An 11,558-nucleotide genomic window follows, 5' to 3' on the forward strand; every position below is an offset into this window, starting at 1 on the left:
TATGAATTCTGTTTTGTTTGTGTTTTTTTTTATGTCAACCCAGCAGGTTTATGTTACTTCATTTGATTTTGAACATTAATAATATGCAACTTAAAATCAAAGTATTTAGTTTATGGATTTTTTCACAATCACTATAACAATAGGCATATGTGTTCCTTATTTTATGTGTGTAATCCAGTGATAGTATAAACATTTAGCTAACGCGTTTTAAACACACACACACACACACACACACACACACACACACACACACACACACACACACACACACACACACATTTCAGTCTCACCAAATTTCAAAAAGATTCAAAGAAAATAGTCCACATCCTACCTAATCATAATACACAAAAGCTCTCCCAAGTGCCTTATTGTTCTTAGCTGCGGAACTTCAAAGCAGAGGGAGACAGGGCATAGCGCCTGAGAGGGAGACAGGGCATAGCGCCTGAGAGGGAGACAGGGCATAGCGCCTGAGAGGGAGACAGGGCATAGCGCCTGTGACCTTTGAGTAATTTGAACCACCAAGTCAAAGCATTGTGCACACATTGGTGACATGAAACATTTGTAGCAGCAGGACAGCATTTCATCATGACAGGTGGTGTGTACACTAGTGCATCTGTGCCTCAGATGGACAGCCTATATAACCTAAACATTAGGGTTGGTTTTAGGTTAATGGATTCTTCTCAACAGTGTGGGGCTTGAGCAGTTTCATACCAGGGTATTCGGGCTCAGCACTGGGTCATGATGGCTGCTAAAACAACAATTTTAGTCATGTCATGTATCATGGTTAAATTCAAGTTGAAAAAAAAAAAACAGAATTCCAGCACTCAAAACAAAAAAAGTGCAGGGGCCGGTTGTCCTACTTGCGACTCTTATGGTGCTGACATCATGGTCCAGCTGGTTTACATTATTGCCGCCCAATCAGTGACTTATTAACCCCTGGGAGACGATGGAAATAAAATGATCAACCTGCTAGGTTAAGGCCTGCATCGTGATCACTGCCGTGTGACAGGAGAAGTATGGTGACACACTATTAACTGACTAAACTGTGTGTACGGCGGCATCAGCAAGTCCTGCATCCATTTTCTAAAGTTCCATAATCAACCAGAACTTAATGTTGAATCAGCATATTTGAAATAGTTATGACACTTGATGTGTAGCGATTTTGATTTGACAGAAGTAGTCTGTTCTTGTAAGATCTCAGGTCAAACTCAGTGAAATGCTGAATTTGCTGCATTAAGCCAAAATATAATCCCAGCTAAATGTGACCTCTGGACACATAAGGCATATTGTTGTGCATTCCATATTGTATGTTTTTTGTCTACAAAATAAACTAATCACGTATCTCCTTTCACATTGCTGTTGCAAACTGTACAGAAACAGACAACATCTGTACTACACACAATGACAAACATTATTCTGTTTATTAGTGGAAAACATGTGAGTCTACAGTACAGTATAAAATATAAAAATAAATGGTACTGACAACTAACACAGACATAGTACTGACAGTTACAAACACAGCAGGTGTGTGTTTCTGTGTGTGTGTGTGTGTATGTGTGTGTGTGTGTGTGTGTGTGTGTGTGTGTGTGTACGTGTACATGTACGTGTGTGCGCGCGTGTGTGTTCAAGAGGGAACCCAGATGTTGCCATGTGTGTCGGGAGCCTGGCTGTACGGAATGTTCCAGATCCAAGGCTGATCTGAAAACAGAGGAAGAAGACGGGTCGGTAAAATATAGATGTGAAACAAAAGCGGCATCGCATTGGACTAAATGGCAGCACTTCTGCCCGCTGCTGAGTCTTGATTCACTGTCTGAGTGGAAGAACATTCCTTGTTTTGTAACAACGACCCGAAATCCAATGTAATGTAACAAGTGGTCGATAATGTAACAAAATGCTGAGCCCAAAGCGTTATGACTGTTCGCCCATAATTTAAGGTAACAACAACATATTACATTTTGGGTCACTTATTACATTATGGAGCAAGAAAAATATTGTTCTAATAGTATCATCATTTTATTACAGTATACATAGTGAGTCAATACTTTATGAATTAAAGGGGTTATTGCTTCGATGTAGAGTGTAGACTCAATAAAAGCATTCTTTCAATAGTTTTAATGTAATTCAAAGCTCAAAGTGTTCATACACTGACTATTGGCTAAGTGACACTCAAACCTTCCGATTCTTTACTGGAGACTGAACATGAGCTAAAATGAGCTACAATGCATTGTCACTCCTACCTTACAGTACTGCTGCTGGCAGATCCTTAGAAAACTAAACACTGGAAACCTAAAGTGAAGTGCTACAGGAAAACTACTGGTCCATTCAACCTCATTGATAGAATAATTAAGATGTGCGTTCTGCTACGACTCGTAACACCGAACAAAGCTTAGGATATACAGAGCCAATGGGGATCTAGCGATATTTCTAAAACCTCTTTACAGCTAAGGTTTTCATTTTAAATCGGTGTTGTACAGTTCACCTATTTGCCACCAGATGTCAGTGTAGCTGCAGGTTAAGCGGATGTTTAAGACCACACAGATCAGTATCAAATTGGGCTTTGGAAAACTGAGGAAAAAAAGATCTAATTTACCATTTGCCAAGAGAAATGAATACAAACAACATCATTACAGACCCTGTGGCATTTTAATCAGAGTGACACCTGAGGGGATCCATGTTAGCTGCGGTTCTGCAGAATAATCAGGTCTATACATGAATACATACAGAAAGCAGAAAATTACATGCACACAAATTCACACACACACACACACACACACACACACACACACACACACACACACACACACACACACACACACTTCTGTACCTTTCGGAGAGTAGCTTGTAGGGGGGAGGTCAAAAGGCACGGGGAAACCAGAGGATGACGATACAGGAAATGGATTTTGGGAAACTGGGAAAGTCTTCATGTCCTGTAAGTGGACAACCATCACACCACATATTAACACACAACAGCTCTGTAAACTGTTTCAGCATTTTAATTCTTCTTTCTTGTGTGTTTTCTAAGTGTTTGTCAAATGACAAATGTATTTTGTGCAAACCGAATAAGGCAAGATTGGCATCCGTCAAGCAGTCAGACATATTAGCATAGAGCTACTGTTTGTCCATGTGTGTTGTTCTTACAAAGGCGGAGGGCAAGTAGAGGACTCCCAGCTCGTATGAACGAACCATCACCTGGGTGTTGTTCTTCTCCAGTGCACCCCATGCAGCTTTGGACAGGTTGGCACTGAAACACACACACACACACACACACACACACACACACACACACACACACACACACACACACACACACACACACACACACACACACACACACACACACACACACACACACACACACACACACACACACACACACACACACACACACACACACACACACACACACACACACACACACACACACACACACACACACACACACACACACACACACACACACACACACACAAAAAAAAACATCAAACTTTGATGTTTCGATATAGCAGTGTGGTTAAGGAAAGGATCATTTCAGCTCATGAATGATTTGAAATGATCAGTTCAGTAAATTTTCACACACACACACACACACACACACACACACACACACACACACACACACACACACACACACACACACACACACACACACCTTGTGACGAGGAACCAGGCCAGCTGAGTGGAATCTGGTGACGCCCTCATATATGTCTTGATGTGTGGCATAGCATGACTCCTCCCTGTCGTATTCGCCTTCCAACGGCTAGGCACACACACAGAGACACCCAAACATACAGTATTTTATCCATCCATTGAATTCCCCTTTAATAAATCTATAAATATGAATAGGGCTATATTAATTCTTAGATCATTTCTAAGGCAAAAGCAATTTAGGAAAGTAGAAGCTTGTAAAATGTGACCACCAGCTGATGTTATTTGTAATATTGGTATTACACACGTTTTTTTTTTCAAGACAGATATCATGACTAGCTAACATGAGTTACAGATGGAAGATAGATAGAGAGAAGTATTAGTAAAATATGTCTGAATTTTGATGGGTAAAACTCACTGGAAGAATGAATGGAGCCAGAGTTGTTTCTGAGCCGTCTGGATGCTGTAGGGAAGAGAGCCGCCCGCTGGGGAGCAAAGGAGACGACTTACAACCAAATACACAGCGGTCACTAAATACTCACATGCTACACACCAATCAAGCAATAAGTCAAACATCGTTGGGATGGAAGATTAAAATAATATTTAAGATGTCAAAACGTGATCATGCTGAAATTTATCTACATTTAGTAAAGTAAACAAAAATACATTCTTCAAATGTACTCACCTGGATAGCCTTCTAAACTGGTCCTCACATCTTCAACTGATGGATAGAGCTGAAATAAAAAAACACTTGTTATCCATTTGTTTCACTATTTTGAGCTTTAGAATCTTAAAATTGAGGTTAAGTCACTTTTTCTACATAGTGGTTAATGGCAACAACAGTGATATCAGTGATAATAATATTTAACGAAAGTTTGCTAACCTTAGAAAAACTACAAGCTACTGGTCATACCCAGACCAAATACAGCGATGCAAAAAAGTGAGTAGATACCGTCGACTCGTTGGGCGCGTGCGACGCCGCGATGCATGTTTTACGTAACGTCTAGGTTTTCACGGTAAAGACCCCCCCCCCCCTTTTCCAAAAACAAAAACTCCTTGGATTTGCATAAATCACACAAGTGACCCATTTGGCCATCAATCAATGAGTCTCACTTAAAAAGTGAGCTGTTTGCATCGCTGCAAATAAGGACATACGTAGCAACAACATCACTGAGAGTATTGAACTGAGCAAATGTGGGTGACGAGAAATATGTTATTTCAAAAGTTACATAAATTAGTCCCACTGTCATTTATACAATTCTGTCTTGGGCAAACAGCGAATGTTTTAGATTTGAGTCAGCAGTGCATGTGAGGCAGATAGGGCTTACATTTTCCATCAAGCATTATGGTGTCTGAAAACCTTTGCAAATTGGTTTAAGGGCAATCAAATATCCTGCACGGACTCACAGGAAGTGTCAAAATGTAATCCGTTGCATTATTTACCACTTGCAAGGTTTGGTGAATGCTATTCTCCTAGAGAGAACATAATGATAATGGTTGCAGCAGCAGTCGTAGAAAACTTAATTTGTATTGTATTGTGTTGTACCATATTTCTAACAGCATTCAAAAGCGGACTGCCAAAAGCTACACACAGCATCAAGTTTGTGTTAGAGGAACGTACCAAGTGCATGGGTGTGTCTGAGCGAAGGGAGGATTTCCCCAGTGTGGTCATGGTGCGCTGGAATTCCCCTGTCAACCATTTGCTCTTATCCGGCCCCATAGAGCCGATGCTGGAGAACTGGCCAATCACAGGCCACCTTTCATCGCCGGGAAAAGGATCTGTGTGGTTGTGCAACAGCTGATAAAAGAAGAGGGAGAGAAGAAAAATATGTTTATGAGGATTATTGTTAAAAGAGGTTTATTGGGGTGCTGCTGAGCTGAGATTTATTCCAGAAGGACTACGTTCTTGTACCTTAAAAAGTATTTGGGAAATGCTTTGAAATGATATAGGAAGTTTTGCTAAGATGCAAACCATCAGCCAGTCAGCATTAAAAAAGAAATGTATCTGTGTGATACATGTTTTAGACTGCGTACTTCAAATTGCGTGAACTGAAAACATTTTCCAAACTAAACGGGAAGTTTTTATATGGATATCCCTCAAGGCAGCCATTTATTTTGATTACAATTACTAATGTTAACTGCTTGTCAACTGCTTATCAGGTGAGGAGAGCAATCCGTACCTTCCTTAGTCTCAGGTGGCCCCAGCGCTCCATGTCTGAACCAACATATCTCCCTGGGGTTGAGCCGACTAAATAGACCCTGACAACAGAACATATGAGTGTAAGATAAGAGGTGATTTCAATTCGTATATTTACTACATTGGATTTTGGCAGTACCATCGTTTAGCTGTAGGCTAATGTTAGCATCATTATAATATCTCCTTTTTTTCCAGCATGGTAACTTCCGCCAACAGTAAAGTAGGTATTGAGTGTGTGTTACAAACTATGCATTTGTGCAACTGTACGTGCCACGCGTTTACCTGGTCTCTGACAGGTCGTGCTCTTTGATTCGTTGGATCCACTCCTGGAGTTCAGGTGCGCGGTAGGAGGCCAGGTATTCTAGCAGGTCCCTCTTGAAGAAGGTTGGGGACTCACCTGCACTCTCACTGCTGTCCTTCGGTAACCGTGGGAACAGGGGGCTCATCCACATCCTGGTTTGAAAAGTATATATTCAGGGGCATTCCCATAACAAAACCAAAAAATAACTATCTGGGACCTATCTGTGCAATAAATATGAAACTGGTGTTTCTCAAGTTGGACTATCTTATATTTGAATGTGGCTGCACAGACTTTCGCTGAAGGTTTAAGAACCCAGAAGACCGACACACTCACCCTTGTGATTTCTGGTACCAGTCAGCTCTGATGAGGTTGGAGGTTGTTATGACGACTCTGAAGCCTTCCTCATACCACAGCAACATCATCTTCCTGCACAAAGGCACAGACAGATTTTTTATTACAAGTACAACAAAGAGTACACTATGCGACCTGTAATATCTGCAATGTAAGTCACCAAGCGGCGCTAGGTGACTTACATTGCTAGCGCTGAATGTAATTGTATGAGTTTTACTATTTCATCTCATCAGAATGTAAGGGAAGATTGAAAATATATTAAACCGGGGCGCCCTTAGCTCAGTTGGTAGGGCGTCCGTCCGTCCGCCCCCCCCCCCCCCCCCCCGGGCCGGGCCCAGCAGCAGACCCGGGTTCGTTCTCTGCATGTCACTCCCCTCTCTGCCCCATTTTTCACCTCTGTCTCTCTGCACTATCAATAAAGCATAAAAATGCCAAAAAAAAAACTTAAAAAATAGAAATATATATCAAACCGTAGTGCGTAACTTTTTCATATAGATTGTCAATGCCAGAGAGTGGTTATAACTCTGATGAGGGCAACAGAAGTTATGCACTATAGCTTTAAACAACTTCACATAGGGCGATACAAGTTAAACATGAAGTTTTTTTTTTTAACTAATTTTAAAACCACATGTAACACAATATATAAGTCAATATTTAAAGGCGTTAGACACCCACAGTTTGTACATGCAGTAGTTTTCATTTATGTTGGCCTCCTCTCGTGTGGGCGTGTACAAACTGTGGTTGATTGACATTTACCTGACTCTACAGTTAGTTCTGTTTTTGCCAAGTAGGAGAGCCAGAGGGGTTCCTGCACAATTGAAAGACTAAAGTATTTGACTTTGACCGGAGTTGCCTGAACTTCTAAGTCGTTATTACAATTATACAATATTGCAAACTCTTCCTTTTATCTTGATGGATTATTATTTTAGTGGCAATAAAAACTGGGATAACACAATTTTAACACAACAATAGTCTACAGCTATGCTAAAGACAGAGCTGAGATTTCTGCTAAATGCTTACGTCACCCTGCAAACATGCCAACAATTAGAACGTTAACATACGCCAGTTTTACAGATACAGAGTTTTTCATCTTACTATAGTGTGTTATCGTGCTTACATTGGCTAAAGCTGAGAATGATGATAATGTAATTTGTCATAAACCAAAACACAAGATAATTAAACTTAATGCACTATTTTTTTTAATTTTTTTTGCATTTTCAAGCTTTATTAGACAGTACAGAGTTGAAATGGGGAGACAGAGAGAGAGAGAGAGGGGGGATGACCTGCAGTAAAGGTCCACGGGTCGGATTTGAACCCGCGACCACTGCAACTAAGGCCGGAGCCAATATCATATATGGTACACGCTCTATCCACTACACCACCGGAGCAAAGATAATTAAACTTAATGGAACATCAAAGTGATTTCAATTAATCCCAGGGGGAACATTTATATATGTACCTGTATTTTCATGTCTAAAAAAACAGGTGTAATATTAATCAGGGAAAGAAATGCTTACGTGTGGTGAGTTCCAAAGGCAATATCCAGCTTGGCCTGTTAAGGACAATTGCAGACATTAGTTCCGTTTGAAGGAAAATCCAGAGTCCTTAAAGAGCAGCCTCAATAACAGGCAGAATGTGTAGAATTAGAATATCAGCTGGCTTTCACTCCAGAGAAATGGTTGTTAAACAGCTGTTTCCTGTGGGGTGGTGAGTCTGTACCTGGCAGAATCCAACATGTGGAAAAGGTTGAGCCTGCTTGAGAAGTCGGGCCTTGGCCTCCCTCTTATCTCCGTGGATAATCAGAACTGGACGATCCCTGTAAACGCAACACAAAACCAAGACTGAGCACAATCCAATGTACTGTCAACAGTGTAATTCCTTTACACTTGTACATACTTGTATTGGCCACAACTATTTATGAAAGCAACTTTAGAGGAAATATGAACATTTGTTGGGAATACTAAAACAATGTAATTGCAAAAAAGACGTTTGTAAAACCCTTAACCTCGCCATGAAAACAATCTCCTAGTGTCACCTTTCTAATGTGAGTCAAGGAAAGTGTGTTTGAAATTCTTCAGTAATACATTTTAAAACATTTCATACAAGCCATATTACACCAGAGGGCGCTGTCATGAGCATGATGTGGACATGAGCCTATTCCCACTGATTGGAAACATTTGATTATGCTGATGTGAGGGTGGTAAAGACGTGGAACTAACCTAAACTCTGATGGGTACTGCTCAACCATCCAGGCAATATCAAAGCAGTAGTTAAACTGTGAAGAAAAGGAGTATTAATTGCAGAAATCCCCTCCAAACCTTTTTACAAAGAGTCAACAGCTATGCTAGCGGCTAGATTTGACACTACACTTAGTCACAGTGTTGTCTAACTGTAAACGCTAATGTCAGCATGCTAACATGCTCACGATGACACAGTTTGATATGGTTACACACCTGAGCAGATTCTTTCAGGGTCCCGAATAATGGAGAGAGGATGTCTAGATGAAAGAAAAGAGTAAACATGAATATATAGAACTACAGTAATGTATAAAAGAATGGAATCACTGCAGTACAGATACAGCCTCTTGTCAGGCAGGAAGATTCCCACAAGTTACTGGTTAAAAAAGAAAAGAAAATGCATTTGTATTTGACCAGAGGGTCTTCTATAGGGAATATGGGGGACGTCAAACATTCAAATGCTCTGTTTCTTTGACTTCTGGTTTGGGATTTTAACCTTCTGATCAGAGGCCTGGTTTAATTGGCACAAAATTATCAAAATGTGTATTTCCCAAACTGTCTAAACCAAACGAAATGCATTCAACTGTTCTTCTCACCTCTGATGTGCAGAGCTCCACTGTTGTACTTGGGGTCCAAGCCTGTGACTTTGTTGAGGTAGAACCTGTAGGTGTCATTCAGACAGGGAAGGCTGGACTCAAAGAAGTCGTCCGGTTCGTCGATATAGTACGTCCGGCCGTGTGGACTCGGAGGGCGCTCGTTCTCCACCTTAGCTTTCTTTGTTTTGGGGCTCGGAGAAGGCGCTCTCTTTGGTAAGTTACTGACACTCTTCACCTTGACATCTCTATCATCATCATCATCACTATCAGAGAGAGCCCAGCCTGAGCCTTCAGACACCTCTTTCTTCCGCTTTCCAGCCAACGACACACTTGTTTCATACTTTGTTGGATTTAATTGGTTCTTTGCTGCCAACTGTCTGGCCTCGGAGCCAATGGCAAGCGAGGAATCAGTGGTATTAGTGGGCTCTGGTTTCACCTCCACAGTGGCTGGTGCTGGCTCAAGCTTAATGCTGGGGGGAGAGGCAGGCCGATGGGAGCTGTGAGCAGAGGCAGCAGGTGGGTGGGGCTTAGATGTTCTGGCCCCGGAAGGAGGAAGCTGCTCATCATCATCATCATCACTGCTGGAGATGGTCCACTTGCCATGCTGACTCTCCTGAGACATGTCTGATACAGAAAGTTCAAATATTAGCTGAGTGACAAGTGACTTCACTTCAGGCTCACTTTCATTCTCAAATTTGACACCTTCACCACGTTGCTGAGTGTTCCTAAGATCAACTGAAATCCACTTATTTCAACCAATCCTGTGTGGATATTTTTTAATTATAATAGTTCTGAATGTTTGTTTGGGTTTTCAGCTGTAGAACCCAATACTCAGTATATGGGTGCATTTCGTCTATTTTGATTGGTGGTATACATTGCATAGGCTAATGCAAAGTCAATGCATGGGACATATATTGTCAGAAATATAATATCTATTAACAACAGGCATGCAACAACAACAGCACAACATGCTTGGGTGAAATGGTTAAATGTGAAAAAATAATGAAAATAGGAATTCTTGGGAAATATGCAGCAATAAAATAGATTAAACACTGAAGACGAAATGTCAAAATAATATTATAAGCAACAATAACAACAACAATAAGCATGCATGCATGCTGTGCAAGTTGCAGCACAAATGCATGCCATTAAGTATAATGGACGGCGCGGATTCAGTAATGGATTTGTGTGCTTTACCGAGTCAGATAAGTGAGCGGCGGCACAGGCAAACGATGCAGTCAATGCAGAGATTCTTATCAAATCCACCGCTAAACACAATAAATACACACTTCCATGCAAGACAACTATGAAGAAACCACAGTAAAGGAGGTGCACGGGGACTACGCGTCCGGGTCGAAACCAACTGTCCTGCTCTTTCTGGTAGTTCCGCCAAAACGGAGCGCTTCGAATACAAATCACAAACCAAATTTATGGCAAGCAAGAGCGGACAATAAACGTCAACCCTGACTGAAATAAGTGCCAGTTTATACTATAGGATAAGTCTGTTGAACATGTTTGATTTTTAATACTATTGAGTTCAACAGTAGCTTTTTTTCAATACTTCTATACCAAAAATCAACTTCTGAAGCACTTCAACTAAACTTTCCATAATAATTCCTAGCACTATTTTGAAAGTTTTTACAGAAGGATTTGTTCATATGTTGACGATCTAATTTATGATAAATGTTCTTCTTAAACACATGCCAAAAAGGCAATAGGCTACTATTTTTTTGATAGTATTTTTTGATTTATAAAATGAAACAAAGGCTTTATCCATATGTTCTGGAAAATCTTTGAACACATATAAGTTGCAAAAATGAAATAATAATGTATCTGTGACTATTTCAAATCGTTTTTTTATGCAAATGTAGACATAATTAGATAGATATTTCCAAACTTGCATAATTTATTCAAATATTTCCGAAGAAAATTGTAATATAAAAAATAATTGTTTTACTGTAAGTAATTAACTGGCAAAATGTCATGATGATACCTTTAAGTTATTTATTTTTTACCCTATTCACCCGCAGTGTATCACCTCCAATTACAGTAGCCCATACTTTAAGAGGGGATCACCACTAAAAAGCTACTTATGTAAAAGGTCTATCACATCAAAACCTCTGCTAGGGATGTATAGGATACAAAATAGTACTGATATCTGGTCTGGCCCCATAAAGTACCACACCTTTCAGCAGCTCTCACGGATTTTCCTAGGGGAGTTTAATTTCAAC

At 40.5% G+C, this 11,558-nt stretch overlaps 1 protein-coding gene across 1 annotated transcript; it reads right to left on the reverse strand.

The window, feature by feature from the left end:
* Window positions 1-1,482: 1,482 nt before the first annotated feature.
* Window positions 1,483-10,656, reverse strand: tdp1 (tyrosyl-DNA phosphodiesterase 1). The gene is made up of 16 exons (XM_080033698.1): window positions 10,525-10,656; window positions 9,328-9,951; window positions 8,948-8,991; window positions 8,714-8,769; window positions 8,214-8,310; window positions 8,012-8,046; window positions 6,477-6,569; window positions 6,125-6,295; window positions 5,826-5,904; window positions 5,267-5,443; window positions 4,331-4,379; window positions 4,064-4,130; window positions 3,650-3,757; window positions 3,139-3,241; window positions 2,825-2,927; window positions 1,483-1,698 (listed from the first exon to the last, which is right to left on the reverse strand). Exons 2-16 carry the CDS (start codon window positions 9,947-9,949, stop codon window positions 1,625-1,627), a joined length of 1,878 nt encoding a protein of 625 aa, XP_079889824.1. The 5' UTR covers window positions 9,950-9,951; window positions 10,525-10,656; the 3' UTR covers window positions 1,483-1,624.
* Between the last annotated feature and the right edge of the window lie 902 nt (window positions 10,657-11,558).

This window comes from Ammodytes marinus, assembly GCF_949987685.1.
Source record: "Ammodytes marinus genome assembly, chromosome: 1".
Classification (NCBI taxonomy): Eukaryota; Metazoa; Chordata; class Actinopteri; order Uranoscopiformes; family Ammodytidae; genus Ammodytes; species Ammodytes marinus.

Excerpts from the sequence above, each read along its gene's own strand:
- tdp1 (XM_080033698.1), bottom strand. The coding sequence starts at position 9,949 with ATGTCTCAGGAGAGTCAGCATGGCAAGTGGACCATCTCCAGCAGTGAT. Across the intron at positions 4,380-5,266 it reads CAGACACACCCATGCACTTG|CTCTATCCATCAGTTGAAGA; the intron begins GTACGTTCCTCT and ends TTTTTATTTCAG. Across the intron at positions 2,928-3,138 it reads TCTACTTGCCCTCCGCCTTT|GACATGAAGACTTTCCCAGT; the intron begins GTAAGAACAACA and ends GTCCACTTACAG.